Below are 25159 nucleotides of genomic sequence, written 5' to 3'. Positions count from 1 at the left end.
AAATAAAAGAAGCAAAGATTTACACGCCCATTGCACGCGCTCGGCTGGACGCAAGATTTGCGCCTCACGCGAGGCGCATTTCATTATCTTCTTTCTTGGTGGGTCCCACTAAGGAAACAAAAACACAGTCTTCCATGCAAGAATTCCATTTTTTCTCTCTCCTCCCTATACGCTCTGTCTTTTCAAAAATCACACCAAAATGCATTGATAAGGATGCCTTAAAAGGATATAGTAGACAATTCTTGAAAAGAAATATTATTGAATATAGTTATACTACATGTACTCTTAAATCTTACCCCTTCAATTTTACTCTCTCATATGAAGAGTTCTGATAAGTTATTTTTTTTTAGATTCCAATAAAAGTGCTTATATCAAAATTTTGTGTGAAAAATAAAAGTTAAGAGTAAAAAATAGAAATCCACGTATCATTCTCATCTTGAATAACATCCTAAAAAGTTAAAAACAAATCAAATTCTATCCATGAAAGATTTGGTATAAACAAAAAGATATAGATACAGCCCCACACAGAAGCGCACACAATTATAGAGAGAGAGAGGTAAAGATATCTAGAAAGAGAAAGAAGAAGAAGGAGAAGAGGTGTGTTATTTGTGTGGCGGTTGATGGATAGAGGTTCTCATTCTTCAGGGAGCGGTGCTGATTCTTCCTCCACTACTCTATCTGCTTCAAGCGGTAATAATAATGGCGGAAGCGATACTATCTTGAAGAATCTTAGCAAGATTTCTCATAAGATTTCTAAGCCTGTTCGGAGGCCACCGGTGTATGAGAATCAGAGTCTTCTCAGTTCTCAGATAGTTAATGATGTCCAGGCTCAGCCGCCTGCTGCGGCGGCGGCGGCGCCGCAGCAGCAGCCTCCGGTTTATAATATAAACAAGAGTGATTTTCGCGATGTGGTTCAGAAGCTCACCGGATCTCCGGCGCATGAGCGGATGGCTACTCCGCCGCCCATTCACCAGCCCAAGCCGCCCAGTTCGAGGCTGCAGAGGATTCGCCCGCCGCCGCTCGCGCAAATCGGTAACCGGCCGCCGCAGCTGATGAACGTTGTCGGCGGCCCTCCTCTTCAGCCGCTCCCCACCAATCAGATGCTGGGTGGTGGAGGGTTTATCGGCGATCAGCGCCACGTTCAAGCTCAGCCTCCCTCCCCCTTACCGCCGTTTCCGGCGGTTCATGGGGCGGCGGAGTCCCCGATTTCCGCCTACATGAGGTTCCTCCGCGGCTCCATCTCCGGCGCCGCCATAGACTCCGATCCCAAGCGATTCTCCACCGCTCTCTCCCCGCTCGCCCCTCTCGATTCCCCGCGGTGGACCGGCCCAGCTCCGGCGCAGCCTCAACCGCCTCTTCCTCCGCCGCAGCTGCAGAACATTCCTCCACAGCCATCATCGGCGCCACCCATTCCACCATTTCCGGCGCTGCCATCATCCCCACTCCCCTTCGGGTGCTTGCCGTCGCCGAGGTCCTCTTACCCGCTGCACTCTCCCGGTCTCCTCCTTTCTCCGTCCAGTCAACTAGGGTTCCAGCAGCTACCCCTTTCGCCGACAGTTCCAGTCCCCAGCCCAACCTGGAAGGGCATTTGAGTAATTTCACTTCAGTACAAACAAAATCCCAAAAAAGGTAAGAACTTTAATTAGGGTCTTGAATGAAAACCAAAAAAATTCAATCTTTTTCACAATGGGTATATCATATATGGTATATTAGCTTGAAACTTGTACATTTGGTGAGATGAATCCAAATTACCAATCTGAAAATAGGTGGTTCTTTTGTAAATGGATGTTTAAGGACAGTGAAAAACAACCTTGTATTCCTTCTTCTCAGTCAAAAATTTGTTTCTTAGTGGAATATTATTGTCATGGATATTTTGGGAGAAAAAGACTCGAGATTTTTTAAACTGTTTTGGCTCTACATTTTTCTTCTAAACCAGCAAATTTGGTAGATAATTCAACATGGAGATAGAGTTGTTTCTTTTGTTGTTGTGAACTTTATGTAAGACTTAGGGCTTGTTTAGCAATCTTATGAGATTGTATCAGATTGTATTAGCGTTATCAGATATGAGATAGCGAATTGAAAATATCCATATGTTAGACACATGTTTGATTGTAACATGTGTCAGAGCTTCAATTATTTCTACCCATCAACTCATAAGTGTAAGTTTGACCTAAATCATATGACCTGAGTTTTCATCAGGTCGGGTCGGGTGTCCTACATTGGGACCATTGTGGTACAAAGTAGGCTTCAACCAACCTTGGACTGTTTTTGTATGGTTTATGGTATTTGCCCTCAAAGGGAAACTATGTTTGATTAAACCTACTACACAATGTGAAGTCACTATGCAAATGAGAATCATTTTTAGTTCATTCAGCTACATGCACAGGATAAACTCGTCTTGTGATCCTAACCAACAACCAGAACCGCTAACCAATTTGGTCTATTAATTCTACGTTGTTGATTCTACCGTGTAACTAGACATATCATAGATGGTTATATTTGGTACAAATTGGTAACAAGCTAAGTATATAAGATTGCAAATGCGGAGGCTTATTAATATTCCCATATGAGAAAGGATGGTTAAGGTTTTGTATACATCCAATGCCCCAATACAACTCAAAACACCTAATGAAAAACTCACTCAAGAGGGAGTAAAACAGTTGATTTTGAATGACGACAATAGAACCTCTAAATGAAAAACCATTGCATAGAACAAAAACAATAATCTAGGAGATGCAAGTAGAACAATGCTGCTGCTGCGGCTCCTGGTACAATGCCAACCATCCTCAATGTTGCTCTTCTTCTTTCTTCGGAGCTTCCTTGATTTCATCAGCCCCATCATCCTGCACCAAATTAAAAACTACATGTTTAGGCTACTTTACTTCAATTCTGTGATGATTTCTTTTCTCTACTCGTTTTCATTCTCTATTTTCAATTATTGAGAAAAAGTATGTACCTGCATGTCGGATGTCCAGAGAGTGAGGTTGTCACGGAGAAGTTGCATGATCAAGGTGCTATCCTTGTATGACTCCTCTCCCAGGGTGTCCAACTCTGCAATTGCTTCATCAAAGGCCTGCAGTATACAAACAAGAAAAGTAAAGAAAACCATGAAAGCTTAAATCTTTATGTTGGGAAATTAAAGTTGAACCCAAATACCAATCCCAACCAAGTTGATCAGGTTACAAGATTGAGATTGACTCTCAGTGGTAGAGATCGGTCTATTGATCTTCTTGATTTGAGCTGATCAACTATGGATCAGACAACGTTGGTTTTCCCTAGTCCTTTGCCGACTAGAATGATCACAATGTGGGGTATGCACATACACATCGGGTAATGATTACTAAAAAAAGAAGAAAAAAAGCATGCATGTTCAGAAATGGTGACCTGTTTTGCAAGGCTGCAAGCGCGATCAGGAGAGTTCAGAATCTCATAGTAGAAGACAGAGAAGTTAAGCGCCAGTCCAAGACGGATTGGGTGGGTTGGTGCAAGCTCAGTATTTGCAATGTCCTGCGATCCATGAAACAAAATATGATTTACAAGGCAAAATTCATTCAGGCATATTCTCGAATAGTTGGTGGCCTCATTTCCATCGTCACTCAAAAAAAAATAATTGGAATGGTAAATCAGTAGATTTGAAAGCTAAGCATGCAATGAAGGATTGTAGATAAGGACCTGGGCGGATTTGTAGGCGGAGAGAGTGCTCTCAGCAGCCTCCTTGCGCTCAGCAGCGGTCTTAAATTCAGCGAGGTAGCGGTGGTAGTCGCCCTTCATCTTAAGATAGAAGACCTTGGAGTCGCCGGCGGAGGCGGAGGGGATGAGCCTGGAGTCAAGGAGCTTGAGGATGCCATCGCAGATGTTGGAGAGCTCCTTCTCGATCTTAGATCTGTAATCGCGGATGGAATTAACGTGATCCTCGTTCCCCTTGGACGACTCCTTCTGCTCGATGGAGGAGATGATCCTCCACGACGCCCGGCGTGCCCCGATCACGTTCTTATACGCCACCGACAGCAGGTTCCGCTCCTCCACGCTCAGCTCCTCCGACTCCGCCAGCGAGGACGACACCTTCTCCATGAACTCCACCATCTCCTCGTACCTCTCCGCCTGCTCCGCCAGCTTGGCCATGTACACGCTCTCCTCACGCGCCGTCACTGCCGCCATTCTTCTAATTCACAATATTATTTCAGATGTATGTATGTATGAATGTATGATTTGGAGAAGAAGAATGGAGCCTGAGAATGTATGTTTAATTTGGAGCTTTTTTGTTTAGACATGAACGGAGAGGAGAAGTTTCCGGATAGTTTTCCGGCCATTATGGGTGGCCGTGAGTTGCCCAATCCCAGCCGTTGGATTCAAGCCTTTCTTGTGTTCCACAATTATTAATTTTTTTTTTTTTTTTTTTTTGAAATAAGTCTTTGTTCCATATTGCAGTTGAGATTTGAAATTGTAAGCCCAATTATTATATCTTGGATCGGGTCCATCTTATTATATAAATGTCTATACAATTTCATTTTTGGTATATTGTGGCCTTGTGAGTACAATTCGGCAAATTATGCCCTCGACCCGTGTCCACAATGAACGCCGTCGTTTTTTTTTTAAAAAACGCGTCATTTAGTTAAAAAAAAATTCGTGCGTGTTTTGCCGTTAACGGCGTTATTTCTTTTGGGTTATGAATGTACAGTTATGCCGTTATAAATGTACAGTTATGCAATTATGAAATTATGAACACAGAGCTCTAACATTATGAACTTACAATTATGAACATATTTGATAAAATTATGACCATGGAGCTTTAAAATTGTGAATATAGAGCTTTGAAGATTATGAATGTACAATTATGGAGTTATGAATGTACAGCCATAGAGTTATGAATCTACAGTTATGGAGTTATGAATATACAGTTATGAGATTATGAATCTACAGTTATGGAATTATGAATGTACAATTATTGATCGAATTATGAACAAAGAACTCTGACATTATGAACTTACAATTATGAACATATAGTGATAAAATTATGAACATAGAGCTCTAAAATTGTGAACATAGAGCTTCGAAAATTATGAATGTACAATTATGGAGTTATGAATGTACAGTTATGGAGTTATGAATGTACAGTTATGGAGTTATGAATGTACAATTATAGAGTTATGAACATACAGTTATGGAGTTATGAATGTACAGTTATTAACATATATAGTAATAAAATTATGAACATATACTCCTATAACGAAACGGTCTGAATTTTTTTTTAAAAAAAAAAAAAGAAAAGAAAAAAGAAAGAAGAAGGAGATAACAGTGCCGTTAGGCATTGTTATGCTGGACACGGGTCCATCGCATAACGATTGGTACAATTCAATCATGGTCTATTTTATAAGTTACATTTTCTTTTTATATATATACTAAATGTTCATTTTTAACATTGACTGTTTATTTTTTGAAAGTATATTATTTGTATGCTGAAAGTTCATTACTTGATACACTACCAAATAATGAATCTTCAGTATATTGAAAAAGAAAATTTATTCATAGTTCGCATCGGAATATGGGGTTCACAATATAATTTTTCAAATTGGGCTAAAAGGTATTAGGCTAATGGTTGTAATGGTTTTTAGTGATATATTCAGATTGGGTTGCGAGCTGGGCTAGCCCAATATTGTTTGTATGGCAAATTATATTGTGCACCAGGCTGCACAATATAATTTGTATTGTGTGCTCTAGTCAAAATGACGCCGTTTTCCATTTCTATCGTTAATTAAAAAAAAAAAATCTATATTTCGGATATACAAAAGTGTATAATAAAATACACATGAACTCCAAGCATAATACACATAATCTAACATTAGACAATACACATAAAATACAAGTAATATATATATATATATATATATATATATATATATATATATATATATATATATAAAGGTTCCCGTGCGGATGTGCGGTGGATTAATGTACGTGAGATTTGTACTCAATGTGCGTGAGTGTTGTGCTTAATGTGCCTGAAATTTGTACTTAATGTGCGTGAATGTGTAAAATGCAGTAGAAAATATTGATGTCAGCTTCTTCCTCATCTCTAGTAGCCATTTGCCCCCTCCCTGATGATGATGATGCGGAGACGAGCTATGGTGGTTAAAAATTATGGGAATAATACAACAGAAATCCACCCTTAGCTGCTGTGCAAATTTTACTGTGCGTGCGTCATTTATATAAACATTCAACTGCACTGAAAGTAGCTGATAATCCAGAATCCATGGCCAAATTGAAAGAAGAAGTAACAAGAAGCTTGGGCGTTAATGTGCGTGAGTTTCTGTTCTGCTTCCTTCTGAGCTCGTAATTCTGAAATACGCACGCACATTAAGCACAAATCTCACGCACATTAAACACAATACTCAGGCACATTAAGTACAAAACTCACGCATATTAACATGACGCACATTAATCCACCGCGACATCCGCACGAGAAGCAACAAATGCACCTGATCCCTTCCCTATATATATATATATATATATATATATATATATATATATATATATATATATATATATATATATATATAGAATTAGGTTCTGGTGCGATTATGCGGTTTAATCTGGGTCAATTCATCTCGCTTAAATCAACGTCCAAGATTACCAAAATTAAAAAAAAAACGCGGTGACAATTTTGTAATTTTTGCATATAGGTCAAAATTAAGGTGAGCGATTCTGTGATTAATGTGCGTGAGTTTTGTATATAAGATGCGTGAGTCTTGTGCGTAAGGTGCGTGTTTTTTGTGCTTAATGTGCGTGGGGTTATGCTTAATGTGAGTAGTTGTTGTTAAAACTTAAAGTGTGGGCTTTTGGCTTAAGGTGCGTATGATTTGTGCTTAATGTGTGTATGGTTTGTGCTTAATGTGTGTGAGGTTAGTGATTAATGTCAGTAGTTGTTGAAACTTAAGGTCTGTGAGTTAATACTTGAAGTGCATGGGTTTTGTGCTTAATGTGCGTGGGTTTTGTACTTAATGTGCGTGGGTTTTGTGCTTAATGTGAGACATTTTAAAATCTTAAGTGTGTGAGTTTTGTGCTCAAAGTGCTTTATTCTGTGCTTAATGTACTTGGGTTTTGTACTTAAGGTGAGTGACTTGTGTTCTTAAGGTGCTTTGTTTGTGAACTTAAGGTGCGTGGTGATTTGTGTATTTAAGATGCGTCATGTTAATGATTAAGGTGTGTCCAACCGCACAACCGCACGGGAAGCCATCCCCGCACCTGAACCCTTCCCTATATCTTACTATATAAAAAGCCACATCCCTTGGGAAAAAAAATTTGGTAAATAATTCCCGCTCAAATAAAACGACCCTGTTTTGTAATAAGTAATGTAAAAACGATTTTGGCCTCTCATTTATAGCTATTTTTTTGGAAATTATCACTTTAGTGGTTCAATGTAATCTTTTATATTTGAATAGAAATGAACAGACGTTGTGCGCCCTGGTGCACGATATAACGATTGTGTTTGTATTGGTACATGTACATCTCGCAGCATAGAGATGGAAATATTGATACTAGATGAGTGGAGTTTATCTTTTGGGTCATGAAGGTAAGTTGTAACCATTATTTAATAATATTTTTAATATAATTTTTAAATATAAATTTTATATATTAATATTAAATTTATTATTATAAAAATAAAATTATAAATAGCTTCAATCAAGTTTCATTAATTGAATCATACCTGTAAAATAAAACGAAAAAAAGAAAATATTTTATATATTATTTGATTTACGAAAAACTTTGATCACCCGCTTCTCGAAAGTGCTATATATTCTTAACTCCTACGCATCCATAGTAGTTCCACATATTTAAAAAAAAAAAAAAAAAAAAAAAAAAAAGTTCCCCAAATACAATCCCAATCTTATCTTAACTTTTGCAGAGTATTATATTTTAAAGCAATAATCATTCTTTACGTTATAGTATTTCCAATATCTCTAAAGTGTGTGCTCCACATTGGTAAAGTTTAATGTTTTTTTTTTTCTCTTTTTTATTTTTTCCCTTTTAAATACATCCACAAGATGGAGAAATTGATGTTTTCTAGGAGATCCTACAGTTCTCACCCATTTTAAAACGTTTTTATGTGGCTAGAATTAGTGATAGGGAAAATACTAAAAAAGAAAAAGAAACAAATGATCCACCTTCTGAATAATCAATTAGAGCAGTGACATTGATTGTGATTTTACAACATTGCAAGCTTGCAGCCCATGTAATTCACTTATTTTTTTTCTAAATCTAAAAAATTGTGCTCAAAAATCTTATTTGCAAACAATCTCACTATCATCCAGCTAGGGATGTCTATTGAGCCAACTCGTTGAGTTTTGTGCTAGTTCTTTCGCCAATTTAAGTCATAGAATGATAACGAATGACGAAATTAAGTAAGATTTTTAAAGTTAATAACTTAATTTGATAAGGATGATAATCGATGACCAAGTCAATTATTTAGCTATAGTCAATGAACTAAATCAGTCATTAACTTCTCAATTTGATTAAGCTCGAATTTTATATTTTTAAAAAACTCAAATTCAGCTTGACTCGATTTGTTACCCAAACTACTCAAATTGAGTTTAACAATAACCAAATTAAATTTAAAATTCATTAAATTTAGCTTACATAACCCCTAATAACAACTTATTGGGAGGGATTAAGTACCTTTCAACTAAAAAAAATGACACAATGAATGATACATTACAACTTAAAGGTGGGATTTCTGAGCCATTTCCCTCCTAATTAAAATAACACATACAACTTATCGAGAATGCTCCTAAACTCCATAGATTCCGGTGATAAGTCGATCAAACTTCTTGGTGCTCTTCGTCATCTCCGGTCACCGGCGGCGGTGGCGGCTTTTTCCGGGCAGTCTTGTAATCTCCATAGAAGTAGGAGGCGAAACCCCAGATGCAAATGGCTAAGGACAAAAGCTTATCTGCACTGAAGCTTTCCGGCAAGAAGATCACAGAGAAAACCTGTTGGACTGCAACTAAAAGCGAAGTGAAAATCCCCAGCAATAGAGCTGAGGAACTGAAGATCACCCCAAGGCTCCCCATAACCATTAGCTGCAGTGCTATGGCTGCAAATCCCACTATCATGTAATACTTCTCCGTTCCGAGATCGAATTCTCTGGCCTCCTTTGAGATTGCCTGCATTAATGAATTTCATGCATAATTAATTAAGTACTTCTAGAGAAATTAAGCAATAGACAATAGTATGTACCAAGCTAGAAATCTGGCAACTTCAATCAAGTTGGACAGATAGGGTAACTGCTGATTTTAAATTTAACTATTCGTGAAAATAACTTATTGACATTCTTAGTTTTAGTGAGTCAGCTATGAGTAATCTAAGCTAGCTATCTCTTTATAGTTCTTCGCTGACTAAAGTCACAATGTGAAGTGCACCCGGTGCATATTCTCGGGTGGTGGTTACCTGCTTGTCTCCCAAAATAGGGTGAGGGCAACATTGCTCAACCAAATTACTAGCATAATTAATTTAGTAATTACAAAATTTTAAGTTCGATTTTCATTTTCTTAAGAGTTTTCTTGCAGTGAATCTTGTGATAAAGGTGGAATTGCCCACCGTACCTTAGGCGCCTCCGCATGACCTGACAATTTGTGAATTATGGTGACTCAAGTAATCAATAGATGTTAGACTTTTGTTGTGCATAATGAGCTCCTTCATTTTGAGATATTACTCCTAGACTACCCCGTTAAAATTCTATTAATCTTTTGTGATAAATTTCATTTCTACAACTTGTTAAGCTGCACATGCGAGCTATTATGCTGCGAATCTTGCATGCACATAGAGTTGAAGTTAATTATTACTCACGTACCTGGAAATCTTTGTTGATAATCATGGCGACAGTGCAAAACAGAGCAGAAAACATGGAAATTATGAACTGAACTTGCATGAGAAGACCATTAGTGACAGGAACGCCAGCATGCACATGCGCATACTCCACTCCCGCCATGATGAACCCATGCAGCGCCGCGCCGGCGATCGTCATGAAGAACCCCAGCGTGTAGCTCCGGTCCGACTCCCCCTCCGGCCGATCTCCGGCCATGTGCAGCCCCAGAACGACGGACCCAAACGTCATCAGAACCACCGCGTTGACGGAGTAATGCGTCAGCTTATGCTTCACGATAAAATACGCGAACACCGCCGTGAACGCCAGCTGCGTCGAGCTTAGCAGCGACGAAATGGACACCGGAAGGTACGACATCCCGAAGGTGTAGAGATAGCTGTCGACGCCGAGAAGAAGACCCAGAAAAGCGCTCGACATGAACAGCCATGGCGTCACCAAAACGCGGCGGCGATTCGCCGCCGCCTTCGCCTGGTTTCTGGCGTAGGAAATGAAGATGGGGACGAGCAGGCACGGGAAACCGGCGGTGAGCAAACATGAAGACAGCCATTTCCGTTTGCCTCCGTGCAGGAAGTAAAGCCTGATCAGAATTACGCCGCCGATCTGACCGACGGCCAAGAAAACACAGTTTATGATGATGACTAGTGCTTTGAATGATAGGAACTTCATCTTCTTCATATCTTCAAGATTTTTAAGATATGTAGCCTTTATTGGTTTTAGGCAAGTGGTAAGTGGGCAGTGGGGTTGCTATATACATTTATTGCTTTAATTTTTGGGCAACTCATTTTTTAGAAAATTCAATTGAGTGGAAGTTCTTTACTCGAATGATTGAAGATATTTGTGTGTAAGTGTGGTTTAAGGCACTAGGGGCCAAACATTTTTTTTGTTTGCTCAATATAATGAAGACATTATATTGTTCGAAAATGGGATGATTTGATTTTATTCTATATTATGATTTACGGAGAAGTTCGCAGTCATTACACAATTATGCAATATATATTATAGCCTACAGTATTAAACATTTATCTATTATTGATTCATCACGCAATGTATACTATAGTCCACAATATAATTTGCCGCCAAGTAATAGGTAGTGGACTTGATAAGCGCTTATTTGTCTATATTTTTGCTCCTTTCACTAAGCCATTTTGTTTATAGATCATTCCAAATTTCATTAGATTAGGACTAATTTGTGTTATTTTGCAAGGAATTTGGTTTGAAAAGCTTTGGAAGCAAAAATGAATAATTTCATGCATTTTGAAGGACATTGGAGTCAAGTGGAGCATTATGGATACATTTAGGGTTCATGGGAGCCAAGGAGAAGCTAAGATGATGGACAAAACACTTCCAAGGAAGCCTAAGAGTGGTGTATTCAATGGTCTTAATCATTTGGGCAAACCAAAGCAAAAGAGAAGCAAAAACTCATGGAATTGAAATTCCCGACCTGCACGTCGATACCTTAGTTTTTGGACCATATCTCGGCCTAGAAATGTCCAAATGCAGTGATTTTTTCTCCATTGGAAAGAAGACTCGAAGAGCTACAACTTTCATGAAGACATCGAAGCCTAATTCTGAGCATAAAGTGGTCAAAATCAGCCTACAAGTCGGAGTTGCATTGCAGAGAAGCACTCGACGCGTCGAGAATTTTCTCGACGCGTCGAATCTGGGCAGTGTGATCGCGTTTTGCAATCTGTAAATTCTCGACGCGTCGAGCCCCTCGTCTCTGCTCTATTTTAGCTGAGTTTTCACTCATTTTTACTCGGTTTTGAACCCCATTCGAACCCTAACTATTTTCTACTCTTTCTTTTCATATTTTAGTATTAGATTAGGTGTAGATTTAGGTTCTTTATCATATTTAAAGCTTGTATTGAAGGATCTACACTTGGATTTCAAGATTCTACCATCCATTTTCAATAGAGAAGCTTTCCTTCCTTTTATCCCTTTCTTTTGCAAGATTTATGTTTGTTACTTATGCTTTTGTGTTCTTTATGTTATTTAATCATGAGTAGTTAGTTTATGGACTTGAGTTAGGGTTGTATTATCTATCTTGATGCTTGATTTGTGATTATTGCAAAAAGGGGAAGAACTCTAACCTAGGGTTCTTGAGTTTATGAAGGATTTGTGTTTGTATTTTGTTAATGCTTGGTGTACAACATTCATTGACATGTTTTGGAGGATTATTGGCCTCAATGAGAGTTGGGTCAAGATTCCAAGCCATTCCTTGCATAAACCCGATTTTTCCTATGAAAATGGGGGAAATTGGGGGTTTTAGATGCTTTGTGTTCTTGAAGAACTTGGAGTTGATTCACCACGAGAGTGGGCAATTCCTTGTTCTAATCCTAGCTAATTTGCTCACATGAGTGACTTATAGACTAGGATTCCTACGTGCATCCCCTCTATTCCTTGGTTGTGTGATTTTCCCCAATCCTTAGGTTGTGCTATGCATCTAGATGATAATGCTCCCTAGCTTGAGTCATATTTCTTTATTTTGTGTTTATCTTTGTGTATATGTGCTAGTATTATCATTTCCTTAAACTTGTAGTTTGCTTAGCTTCTTGATGATTTCCTTATGCTAGTGTCTAGTTCATTGTGATTGCATATTGCGTGCCATATTCCCCAATCCCCTGAGGACGACATAACACACCTGTACACTCACCATCACTCATTTTTGCTACATCAGGACTAGTGGGCTTGTTACTTAGGCAAGTTACACAAAAGTACTCCAAATCTGATCTTTGGAATAAAGAATTTCCACTATTGTACCGGCCGGTTGTCTAAGCTAGCTTTAGGAGTTTAATTCGCAATTTTAAACTACAAGAATTTTTCATAAGCAATGATATATATATATATATATATATATATATATATATATATATATTAGAAATGGAACAAATTGATCCGAGAAGACAGATTAAGGAGAATTCGAGGAAACTCGGGGCTTCGAGGTTGGGTCCCGTGCTTGACCGGATGGCTGGACCGGACCGCCCTAGGGAGAGGCCTTGGCGATGAGGGCTCGGGCATGGAGCCTCGGTCATGAGGGTTCGGCTATGAGGCCTCAGCCATGTGAATTCGGCTATGAGGGCTCGACTACTAGGCCTTGGCTATGAGGGCTCGGCTACGAGGCCTCGGCCATGAGGGCTCGGCCGGTCAATCCATAGGTCCGGTCTCGGGACTTGACGTGGTCAAAGGAGGTTGTAATCGCTACCACCGCATTAGGGGGCGGTTAGGGGGTTCATTTTGTGTATAAAAAGTTTTCTTCTTGAATTGTCTCATTAAGACAACCCTTATATACTTTAGTCCTAAACTACTATTGTAATAGCAGTACTACTATTGTAATAGCAGTCCTAAAGTGTTCATTCGGTTAATCGAACCGTTTTAACCGAACCGAATTTTTTTTTGCTTTAACCGTTAACCGAACCGAAATTTACTCTACCGAATTGACCGAACCGAACTTTTTTTCGGTTAATCGGTCGGTTAACCGATTAACCGAAATTTTTAACCCTAAAATTTAAAATCCATAAAATAATTCATAAAATAATAATTCCAATTAAAATAAAATACATATCATAATAAATTCATATTATTATTTATTCTATTTGACATTTTGACTATTTATGATTTTAGTAATTATATATTTAATATTTAATATATTATATATTATATATATATTCTAAAATTCGGTTAACCATTCGGTTAATTCGGTTAACCGACACTTTCGAACCGAATTAACCGTTAACCGAATTTTGGGAAAACCTTTAACCATTAACCGAACCGAAATATTTCGGTTCGAAAACGGTTAACCGAATTTCGTCGGTTCGGTCGGTTAACCGAAATTTCTCCGAAATTTGCACACCCCTACTGATGGACACATTTTACACTCATATTTTAGATACATCTTTATAATAATTTTGCATTAGTTATTTAATATTATCTAATAATTAGTTTTTTTTATATATAATATATAATATATAATATATAATATATAATATATAATATATAATACATATTACGTACTATACTTATATATACATATATATTATGTACTACTATATGTATATATATGCATTATACATGTATATCTATATATTATATATTATTTAAGTGGCCCACATTCACTTTAATTTCCAAAGCATTGAACAACCAATGAAACATATATTTTGTCTTCCTTTTTTTGTGGCGTGAAGAATTTTCAAGGGCGAAGAAGGAGGAAATGGCGTGCAATTGTCCGGAAGACCATTTCGGCATCATGGCGCAAACATAGGAAATTAGTGGAAGGAAAATGCTTAGAAACATGTATAAATAGTAAGATGAATTATGTTGTTGGGACACAATTTCACGTCCATTCTTCCCCTCTCGAATATTCTTTAAGGTTGTTATCAATGTCCATTCGCGACTAATTTCTAGTTTGGTTTAGTGAATAGAAGCCTCGGAGTTCATTACACTGTAAGGTTATTTATTTATTTCTATTATATATATTTTTATGCATTTGAGTATTAAATATTCTTCTAAATTATTTGAATAGTTGTATCATTTAATTGCTAGGGAGGCCTACTAGTTATTTATTTGATATAATTATTTGCTATATTAGATAATGTTGTGCTACAAATTATTCTAATATTCAGTAGCAACTGGGTTAATTATTGACGGCTTAGTGATAATTGGTCTCGAGTAGAATATTTTCCTAAATTAAATGCAACCGCTTGTGCTTGTGTTATTTAGTTTGTCGGTTTTCCTAGTTCCTATTGCTGCTATTAAATTAAATCTATAGCGCTTGTCTTAGATTATTTAGTAGTTAGGGGTAATTAAACCGCTTGTGCTTTATTTACCTACAACTAAGGGAAAACAGAAATGAAATAATTTCACGACAAATATTCAATTGCATATTAATTACTTTATTAATCAATGATCAGTGTTGAATTCCGGTGGTGGATCTTTACTAACCAAGGTTTCTTATTATAAGTGTTTTCGATATATCATTTTCATTGCTTTATTCGTTCAATTAAATTTCTTGTTTATTTAAATTCTCTTTTATTTAATATTTATTCTCGATATATTCCAAACCCCCCTACCTTTAATTTGAGCACAAAAGTTAAACTAGTTACTCCTCGTGGGATCGATCCTTACTCCCGCTACTACGTTTGTAAGGTTTTAATTTGGGAGCCTACGACAGCTCACCAAGTACATTATCTTGTAATAGCTCGGCAATCGTTATTTAATACAATATTTGGTCCCCGCGACCCTACAACACTCATTTTGCATATTTATCTATCCATTTACCCTTTTCTTATTTATAGGATTTAGTAATTCGGGTTACCCTGAGTTAATTAAATCCATCAAGCAATATAATGTAAATAAAATTGATGGAGCTGATTTTACAGAGAAAATTAAAAGGAAAAAATCATAGATAGTTTTGATTAAGTGAAATCAAAGATTTTAACTATAAGCTAAGGTTGGTTGAGAGTCATTAACACAATTTTTCACTTGTGTAGAAGTTGAAAAGAAATGGGGAAGAGAGGGATTGAGTGGTTTATTTGCTGGAGGGTGATGTAATATTATGGAGACAATTTCTTTATTCTCAAAAATCCTATTTTTTGAGTTCCCTTTTTGACCAATTATGTTGATTATTTATGGACTGCCTATTCATAAAACCAACAGATTCTTGCAAAGATATTTCATGATTGAATCTTTTTAACAATTTGTTAATTTTCGCTTATCTCCGATACAAACGGATAATGATTGCATATTTGCATCCGACAATGATTTCATTCTACTTTCTAAACTAAGCGGAAGATAGAGGAAAAAGTTGAGTTAGAAAATTAAGGTTGAGAATGGTGGCTGATGAGATTGGGAACTATGACAAAGGTTGTGAAATTAGTTTCATATGTAAATGAAAGTTGACTAGATTTCCCACAAACTTTTCAATGGTGGAAGTTGCTGGCTTGGCAAGTAATTCCAAATTATGTTCACCATAACTTTATTATCAATTTCGACTTATATTAGTGTTAAATATGATTGTGGATGACTAAGTACGGTGAGAGAGACATCCTATCTTATTTCAACCCCAATTAAGTCGATCGGATAATCATAAAGTTCTTCATGGAAGTTGCATTTTTTAATTTGAGCTTGGTTTACCTTTTTGTAGAGCAATTGCCAAGTACCTCTGTGGCTCACAGGATCGAACCTAAGTGGTAGTTTTTTTTTTAGTACTACTGACTTTATTACATTATAGTATCTGTTCATACACACTTTCTCAACCTGTTGAAGCACAAAGAGTCAACACTGCCTCCACTGAGATTCGATCTCATGACCTCCCATATGAGAGAGTCACTACATGCCATATGAATATAAGGTACTTGGCAAATAAAGAAAGTATAGAACAAATACTATCTTGTAATAGAGTCAGTAGTACTAAAAAAAAAAAAAGGTGTTTACCTATAAAAACCAAATAGCTCATAGAAAACCTTACTTGATCATATAAATATATAGATGCTGCACTCAACACGTTTTAGTTCTATCAAGGAGCATATATCTAAAGATAACAAAGGAGGAAAACATATACATCAACAAGCACATTGAATGGCAAAACACAGTTCTTGTGCCAAAAGACAATAATGGTTTATGGTTAAGGAGATGGAGGCCAACCATTGGTAGCATCCTCGTTGAACTGCTGATAGAATCTGAATTCCAGCTCACCGAACCTGTTCTCATCATCCGAGCTCTCATAATCATACAAAGAGTCTGAAAAATCCGACCAATCTTCATAGTCATTGTTCCTCTCGTATCGATCCACAACGTAAGGTCCCAAAACTTTCAACTTCGGGAACTTGTCTTTCAGGTACTCCCCGTCGAGCTTCACTTGCCAGCACCCCCTCAAGTCCAGATACTCGAGCTGAGGGCAGCTGTGGATGATCTCTAGAGCGCCTATTGTGTTAATGTACCGCAGGTAAGCTGTCTCGAGACGCTTGAGGTTGGGCATTGTAGTGGCTATGGCATGAGCCTCCTCGTTGTCCTGTGAGAGCCTTTCCTCCATGATCAGAGGATGCATATTTCTTCGCAACCCTTCCAGCAGTTTACAGTTCTTTCCAATAGCCTCCAAGGAACGTGCACTGATTTTGTAACAATAGCTCAAGTCCAAGAACGTTATCATCGAGAGGCTCCCAGCAATCTTCTCCACGATGGAATCACTCATGTTGCTCTGGGGCAGGCACAATATCCTCAAGGAACGAGCACTGCAAACCAAACCAGAGGCAGACTTACAATAACATCTTATGATTCTAAGACTATCTAGAATGGTACAGCATATAACCATTAATGTGCAATCCAATTATAAGCTTAGGCTTTTAGTTGAGATGGAGCACATGCTTCAATTTGGTATCAGAGCCAGACCAAAGGTCATGGGTTCACCCCATAAGCTACTATAATCTAACTATAAGCTTAGGCTTTTGGAAATCAAAGGGCTTTAAGTGGGGTTCAAGATTGTGCTTACTTTTCTGCAATGAGGGAGAAAACAGGTTCGTTTTGGAGGCCAGAGACACAGAGCTTGTGAATGGAACCATTGCTTCTCGCTATCAGCATTCGGAGCATTCTCTCCACGCTCCCAGGCTCCGAGCGATTGCTCCATTCCTCAATGTCAATCTCTTGCCAGCAGTATGGCCCCATCACGGCTTTGCCCCACGATTTGCATACCGTGGGCACTACTGTTAGCAATTCTTGGAGAGGCAGGTTCTTGAAGATTAGCCCAAGTGCATCGGGCAACAGTTCATCCCAGGATCTTGTACTCCCCACCTCCATCTGAAGGTAAAACAACGCCAATTCGTATATAAATTAGACCGAGTACTACTATGAATTGAGAACCCATACCACAAAGAATTGAATCCTCAAGAAAAACTCCCTTATGTAACATTTGAGAACCAAACAAGATTATTTTAGTCCCTAATCAAGAAGACCAAACAAGGGTTGGGGGGTCTATAATGTACTCATCAATTCCAGTAATGAATGAAATGGCATCCGTGGGGCAACCCAGACAAACTAGTCAGACTATTGACTTGATAACCATAATATTACAAGTTCGACTCCAAACAAGAGCGGCCTATTGGCCTTCATGGCCTGAGCCCACCAGAAATACGCAACCTAAACTGATTTACATTCTTGTTGTCCTTTGCCGACTAGAATCATAAGGCGGGTTCACTCAAAAAAGAAATGGCATCCAGAAACTATAGTGTAAAAGTGACTATAACCCTTAAAACCTATCATTAACAGCAAATGAGTTACCACAGAAACTGATTAACAATGAAAGAACTGAACTGCAGAATCTGCAGCACCATATTCTTGAACATCAGCATGGAATGGGGTTGATGTCTTCATGAATGTAAAAGCACAAAATAATCCTTTGCATTTAGAATCACAATACCAGAAAACAATTGAACAAAAGCCCAGAAAAGCCAAAGCAAAACCACACAACAAAGGGCATTTCACCAAATTCCCCTAGACAGCCCCAAGATCTACACCACAATTACAGATCAAGAATTGGGAAATCTAAAACCAGCAAAATTACAGCTCCAAATGGACTAAAAATCACAAGGAAATAGAGTTACTAAAGGCCAGAGAAAGCACAAACCACTGGTTCCTGGGTGTAGAGGTGCAGAAAGAAAGCCACCGACTAATCCGCCAGAAACATTGGGAGTAGAAGAAGGTAAACTCTCATAAAAGATATTTACTGAGCTTACCTACCGGGCCACAGGAATGTAAACAGTAAAGACAAGATGAAAAAGCTGCATCCTATGCACACCTCTATGCATATATAGTAAGGTAAAATGTGAACAGCAATAAAAATGAAACCTTTATAAGCTAAGCAGTGTGTTTATGGCATTTGAGTGAAATTAATGTAGATTTATTGAACTTAGATCAAAATCTTGAATTGTTTCCCAGATCCCACATGCAACAACAAGATATTTGGGCAACCCAAATTAAAGAAAAGATTGTAACTTTGGTAAGTATAGGGAAAAGGGGTAACATGTATTTTCATTGAATGAAGATTCTTGGAACTTTAATTTGTGGGTGAAGATTGAGGCCCAAGTTTAGTAAATGTTTGAAGTCATTCATGGACTGATGGAGTTATTGGTGCTATTTCCTAGAGAGAAAGAACCCAATGGACCTATGGGTGCATCTGATGAAGTTGGTGGGGATTAGAGTGTGAATTAACAGCAAATGAAAACAAATAATTACAGTGGAGCTTTTAGCCTTTTACTGTGTTGTGATTTTGTAAAAGAAGATGGTGAAACAGAGAATTTGGTACTTTTTTGTTCTCTAAAAGCTGGCAGATATATAGAGTTGTTTGCTTTTTACTAATTCATCATGATTCCAATTTCCAAAACTCCAAGCCTTTTATCAAAAAAAAAAAAACTCCAAGCCAGACAGAGTTAATGTATTAGAGAGATTCATGAAGAACTGTTAACAACGTGTCTGGGTGGTGTAGTTGGTTATCACACTAGTCTCACACACTAGAGGTCCCCGGTTCGAACCCGGGCTCAGACACTTGCTAATTTTTTAATGTAAACGCATTTTTTGCTTTCAATTTTCTAATTTTCGATTTCACTAGAAAATGAATTTTTTGAGGTATGAATCAGATGCAAATATGAAAATATATGCTGGGAATCCATAAAATAAAATAGTTAAATAGTTAAAGGAATCATTAAATCACACTTAATTCTTCAGTAATAATATATTGTTGACCAAAAACCAATAATTATAAATAAATATTAAAATAGAAAGTAGGCAAATTCTTTTTTGATTCCTAGAGTCGAAGGCCAGTCTCGTCTCTTGCCATTTTTGACAATTGGCAGGTTGGTCCATAAATTCAAGATTAATGGCATTTGATTCATTTCATATACATTAAAAATTCATTTAACCGGCCAAAAAATAAAGTAAAATACATATAGAATGTGGATGAAATAAAGTGCGTCTTATTTAATGTGTCTTGATTCGAATTTTAAGAATGTAACAATTTTAAAACATATGAAGAAGTGCTTATCACGATTAATCTTGATGTATAATTCTAATTTATTTGTTGGTAATGAGGAGAACCCGTAACCACTGTATGAGTTCGGACATGTGATGAAATCTACTTTTGTACAGATTGCAAACCATTTAAAATAAGTAATTAAATTACCGCACTAGAAGTGCCTTATGTGATAGGTTCTACAGATAACGTGTTAAGAAGAATCAGAATCATGTTTCACTTACTTGACTATGTACCTATCTCAGTGCAATGATTTTAATTTATTGACCGAGGAAACCTGCGGTGACAGAATAATAATTATAAAATAAAATACTGAAGAGATTATATTCGTAGATGCATCGTGCATGCCACCATTTCAATAATGCTATAATTTTATTTTATTTTTATTATCTTGATCCGTTTTAATAATAATATAAATGATTTTTTTCTGGGTAGATACTTGAGATCCACGAAATTTTATATGATAAAATTTTTTTTTTAAAGGTTTAGTATAGATTCTTTGTTTAACATTCCTTTTAAAGCAGGGGCCAACAGAAAAAACAAAATTCTTTACTCCAATAGTCGACACTCCGGTATGATAAAATAAATAAAATGATATTATTCATAAGGTGTGATGGAAATTAAACTTAAATTTAAAAATACTATGACATGAAAATAATTATTATATTTATAAAATTACAAAAATTCGTAATCATTACTTTAGAGTGTATGTGTATTTAAGCATTTACATCAGTTAATTTTTTGTACAATATTTAAGAAGCCAAGTAGGAGAGAGAGAAGTGATAGAGAAGAGAGAAAAAAAAGTTGTTCGACATAGAAAAAAAATAAAAAATAGAGCTTGGCTGAGCAATGTATGTGCATGATCAGCGGTCTTTCCTCTGTTTTTTCCCTCTCTTGGGGCCCACAAAAAATTACTATCTTGCAGGAGTTCAAAATGCATTCTCTTTCCTTCTCTATCATCCACCTCATATTGGACCCTACAAAAAATCATATATGAGGTTGCTATTATATGCCTTTATCTTGTGTAATAGCTTGCAAATAATTATTTTGCATTATATTAGTTAATAGATGAGCTACTTAAATTAAGAATCAAATTTGTCTTATTGGATTAACAATAGTCAACATATATAATTTAAATTATTTTCACACTTAAACAAAAAGTTATGATTTGTCAAAGTAATTGGATTTTATCATAAGAATGGTAACATGTCAAGCAATATAAGATTTTTTTTTTTTTTGAAAGGATCAAGCAATATAAGTTACTTAGCTTTATTCAAAAAAAAAAAAAAAAAGTTACTTAGCTTAATTGGTTCGACTCTTATAAATGTTACGGAATGTGTTATATATGTTAATGTGTTCTGAACCAATTTTTTTGCAGTCTATTAGTTTTTCTGTCAGCATAACTCGAACTAAATTTAGATAAGTTTAACGGTAATGAAAATATAATATTAGATGTTATATGCAAATTAAAATATCAAATATACCAACTTATAGAATTTAATATGATGCATGTGTTCATAAATATATCTAATAATTACACGACTTAAAGTGTTTAGAATTGACTAATACCTTATATTATACAGCTGTTTAAGAGTGCCTAACATTTGAAAAACAACCTTAATTAGTGAAAAACAATATTTTCACGTTTCTAATTCCAATTCATCAATCTTAAATAAATTCATTTGAAGAAATGATTATCCGTTTTACTAAATTAAACCACCGCCATCAACTTTCATGTACACATCGTACGCCGAGTCGCCGACTATACAAGCGAGACGGCGGGCATAAGTCGGTGGAGTTTAAGGCGGCGGCCTTCTCAAATCTCAGCGCCGCCAATGACACAAACCTGAAACATATGTGAAACGGAGCTGTCTTTAGTCCACGTAATTTGGTATCAAGCCAAAATGTATGCATGTGGGATAAGGTGATTTGTGACAATATTTAATATGATAAAATCGGCTCCCAAAGCAGCCATTAATTCGTCAGCTTATATATTACAATTTTATATATATATAAAAAAAAAAAAAGTACTATTACCATTAATAGACAGATTCCTGAGCTAACAAATAAACAATTTGAAAGGGTAATGACGGTAGACTTTTCAATTGATCAATGAAAATATAATATTATGTGTAAAAACACAAAAATAAAAAAAAATAAAAAAAAAAACTTATTTGCTTTACCTTAGTGCACATTTTAATAATGATTGTGCTTTCCAATAGATCAATGAAAAAAAACCTTATTTGCTATATAGGTGCATACACATGCAATATATGTAGAATTTTATAAAATACGCAATGTGAGAATTATGTCTAAAGTTGACAAATTCTTTGTGCACCATTTGGTACGGCCTGTCCGCTGAACCATTGATCACCGTGATTTATATGGCAAATTATATTGTGCACCGCGGTGCAAAATCGATTATGCACCGCGCGTCAGACACTACAGTGTGTCTAAACCGATACTGTCAAAAAGACGTCGTTTTATTTAATGAAAAGAAATAGAATCTTCACAAAAAATAACTTTGTTCTTCAGTTTCATTTTGTATACACTGCAGTTTCAGTTCAACACAACTACAGTTTCATTTCGATATAACTACAGTTTCATTCAATATTTATACACTCAAATATGTGAAAATGTTATTTAATTTTATTTTATATACACTATAATTTCATTAAAACACAACTACATGATCATTTGAATATAATTACAGCTTTATTGTACAATATACACTCAAATTGTGAAATGTTATTCAATTTCATTTTATATATACTGTTATGTCATTTCACCACAATTACAGTATCATTTTGATATAACTGTACTTTCATTTGATAATATAAAAATAATACGTGAGCTAGTGTCGGTTTAGACACACTGTAATGTCTGACGAGCAGTGCATAATCGATTATGCACCGCGGTGCACGATATAACGACCCGATTTATATCATCTCAAATGTTCTGTTGGGGCAGGGTGTGGAGGCCCTTAAGGTTAGAGATTCAACCTTTTGGGAGAAGAATTATAAAATACCATTATATTTTCCCAAAATGATAGGGTACATATATACGGCAAAGGCAAAAGATATCGACAACCAATAGGGAATGAAAATCAAGATTAACATATAAATTACTATTAATTAAATAGGATTAGTTGGCAATAGGATTTGTCATCGATTTCCATCCAACACCACGTGAACTATGCCACATGACCCCCATAATGCATAGTGCATGTCACCAGAAAGTTTTCAAATGATTTTGTACCAAACACTCTTATTAAACAAATTATTAATGAGTACTTAATCTTTTCGTGTATGAGTTACTCCCCGAAATGGAATTAAATAAAAAAACTTGTTATTAAGTACAATGAAATGATATGGGTGTTTTCAACTTAACCAAGTATCTTGGATGCGAACTTGAAAATGCAAGTATTTTGAGGTTCTATAATTGATCGGTGAAAGAAATATGTAGTTATTTTTTGACTGATATGAACATTCGACATGTTTATGACCACAATTGGACTAAATGATCTTCGGTTGAGGTTCAACGGGTTTTGATGGAGGTGTTTCGGCGTAGGGAAGAGAAGAAACGGAGAAGAAGAAAAGAGGGTGAGGAAATGACTAAATTTTTCTCAAAGATTTTATCTATTAAAAATTTTCAGCCACTTTTCGTCGGCAATTTGACCATATGGACCAAAATTGAATATGTAGAGTACTCAATTGTTAGTTTTGAAAGTCGTGGATTGAAATTAACAAGACCCAAATAGTGACCATGATTTTAGGATTTTTGAGAAACCCACAGAGGTCCAACACAACCGGTAGTTGGTGGATTCACCGGAAAAGAATGCAGAAAGATAAGTAGAAAAATAAGTAGCTATGAATTTCACTATATTTGCTTTTAATTTGTAGGATAGCCTGTACATACTTTCGTAGGAATAATGCTACTCTGATACATAGAGATGGGGTATGCTTCTTGTGGTATAAGATAGAGCCTTCTTGTCTATCTAGAGTGTTGGAGTCTTCGGAAGAGTGGTGTGAGGAAGAGTCTTCTTGCATGGAAGAGTGGTGTGATGAAGATGAATCCCCCCTTTCCTGTTCTTTGAACCATTTTATAACAAGGGAGTGAGAGCTAGTCGTTGGGGAATTAATAGGGATTTATTAGGCCTTTATGGGTAACTAGTAATTCACCTGCGCGATGCATGGAAAAAAAATAATGTTATTATAAATATAAATAAAAAAATAGCAAAAATAAAAATATTTTAAATTGTTTAATATAATAATATTGTTGAGCTTCCATTAGTCAAGTATTTATTATTTTTATAGAATACAAAATTACAATTAAAATTTTGTATGGTTAATATAATCTCTAATTATGTACATATTCAAATAAACTTATAGAGAGAATTTACATAATTACATTGATTTATTCTTAATTGTATTTCATCTATATTATAATTTTCACAATACGAATAATAACTAAGATAATTACATTTAGAAAGTAAATTTTAAATTTTGTATGAGTAAATTTAAAATAAATGTAACCCTTTGTTATGGGGGAGAAAAAAATAGCTATTTTATTTTTCAAATGTTGTTGTTGTTGTTGTTGTTGTTGTGTGTGTGTGTGTGTGTGTGTGTTTTTAATAGTAAAGGATGTTATGGCTATTTTATATTAATAATAATAAGAATAGAGATAATAATTGCAATAATAATTACTCACCAAAATAATAATTATAATATTAATTACTTTCCAAACCATATAGTTTTATTATAGTTAAGATAATAGGTGGTAGAATGGTGGATTAGTAACTAGGTATTAGTGGGAATTTAATAGGACGTTTAAGTGGTTTATGAGAGATTTAATTTGAAGGGTTACAAAATAGATGTGTAACAATTGGAGTTTTATGGACAATTAATAAGACATTTATTTATCTTTCAAAAAAAAAAAATAAGACATTTATTTAGGGTTATGAGGTGGTTTAGGTGGTTCAACTGAATCTAGGTGGTCCAATCGGATTTAAATATCGACTACTCATCATATACCATGTACTTATGTTTATTAATTACAAAATCATATCATAATATATTAATAATCCAATAAACCAAATCGAATCCCCTCTCTGTAATTGATCTGTTGATTCGATTTTAGCAATCAACTAGGGTGGTTTCCAAAGCATTATAATATTATCACATCATATATAAATTGAAAAGATTAACTATTGCGATCTTGGAATGCCAACCAATCCTAATTAATACCGTAATTGTTTTAAAAAT

General features: G+C 35.9%; 4 protein-coding genes and 1 non-coding gene across 9 annotated transcripts; 2 read left to right on the top strand and 3 right to left on the bottom strand.

The window, feature by feature from the left end:
* The first annotated feature begins 506 nt into the window (after positions 1 to 506).
* LOC109149663 (VQ motif-containing protein 9-like) lies at positions 507 to 1899 on the top strand. 2 transcript variants are annotated; one of them, XM_019297578.1, is made up of 2 exons: positions 507 to 827; positions 867 to 1899. In XM_019297578.1, exons 1-2 carry the CDS (start codon positions 621 to 623, stop codon positions 1590 to 1592), a joined length of 933 nt encoding a protein of 310 aa, XP_019153123.1. In that variant the 5' UTR covers positions 507 to 620; the 3' UTR covers positions 1593 to 1899. The 2 variants fall into 2 exon arrangements, with proteins under 2 accessions (XP_019153123.1, XP_019153121.1); XM_019297576.1 differs by having other exon boundaries at positions 508 to 1899.
* Positions 1900 to 2527: 628 nt separating this feature from the next.
* Positions 2528 to 4431, bottom strand: LOC109149664 (14-3-3-like protein B). The gene is made up of 4 exons (XM_019297579.1): positions 3673 to 4431; positions 3385 to 3507; positions 2957 to 3073; positions 2528 to 2843 (listed from the first exon to the last, which is right to left on the bottom strand). Exons 1-4 carry the CDS (start codon positions 4156 to 4158, stop codon positions 2787 to 2789), a joined length of 783 nt encoding a protein of 260 aa, XP_019153124.1. The 5' UTR covers positions 4159 to 4431; the 3' UTR covers positions 2528 to 2786.
* Positions 4432 to 8582: 4151 nt separating this feature from the next.
* On the bottom strand, positions 8583 to 10592 carry LOC109149662 (purine permease 3-like). Its single transcript, XM_019297575.1, has 2 exons — positions 9848 to 10592; positions 8583 to 9161 (listed from the first exon to the last, which is right to left on the bottom strand). Exons 1-2 carry the CDS (start codon positions 10553 to 10555, stop codon positions 8817 to 8819), a joined length of 1053 nt encoding a protein of 350 aa, XP_019153120.1. The 5' UTR covers positions 10556 to 10592; the 3' UTR covers positions 8583 to 8816.
* Positions 10593 to 16325: 5733 nt separating this feature from the next.
* LOC109149512 (F-box protein FBW2-like) lies at positions 16326 to 18947 on the bottom strand. Of its 4 annotated transcripts, none has more exons than XM_019297311.1 (3): positions 18716 to 18947; positions 17364 to 17668; positions 16326 to 17106 (listed from the first exon to the last, which is right to left on the bottom strand). In XM_019297311.1, the coding sequence occupies exons 2-3, from the start codon at positions 17666 to 17668 to the stop codon at positions 16500 to 16502; spliced, it is 912 nt and encodes a 303-aa protein (XP_019152856.1). In that variant the 5' UTR covers positions 18716 to 18947; the 3' UTR covers positions 16326 to 16499. The 4 variants fall into 4 exon arrangements, with proteins under 4 accessions (XP_019152856.1, XP_019152854.1, XP_019152855.1 ...); XM_019297309.1 differs by having other exon boundaries at positions 18495 to 18943; XM_019297310.1 differs by lacking the exon at positions 18716 to 18947 and adding an exon at positions 18604 to 18704.
* Positions 18948 to 19337: 390 nt separating this feature from the next.
* On the top strand, positions 19338 to 19411 carry TRNAV-CAC. Its single transcript has one exon. It is a non-coding gene; the product is annotated as a tRNA-Val (tRNA).
* The last annotated feature ends 5748 nt before the right edge of the window (positions 19412 to 25159 follow it).

Source organism: Ipomoea nil, unplaced genomic scaffold (assembly GCF_001879475.1).
Source record: "Ipomoea nil cultivar Tokyo-kokei standard unplaced genomic scaffold, Asagao_1.1 scaffold2159, whole genome shotgun sequence".
Classification (NCBI taxonomy): Eukaryota; Viridiplantae; Streptophyta; class Magnoliopsida; order Solanales; family Convolvulaceae; genus Ipomoea; species Ipomoea nil.
The sequence above is the reverse complement of the archived record's forward strand: the minus strand, read 5'-3'. Positions and strand labels throughout refer to the sequence as shown.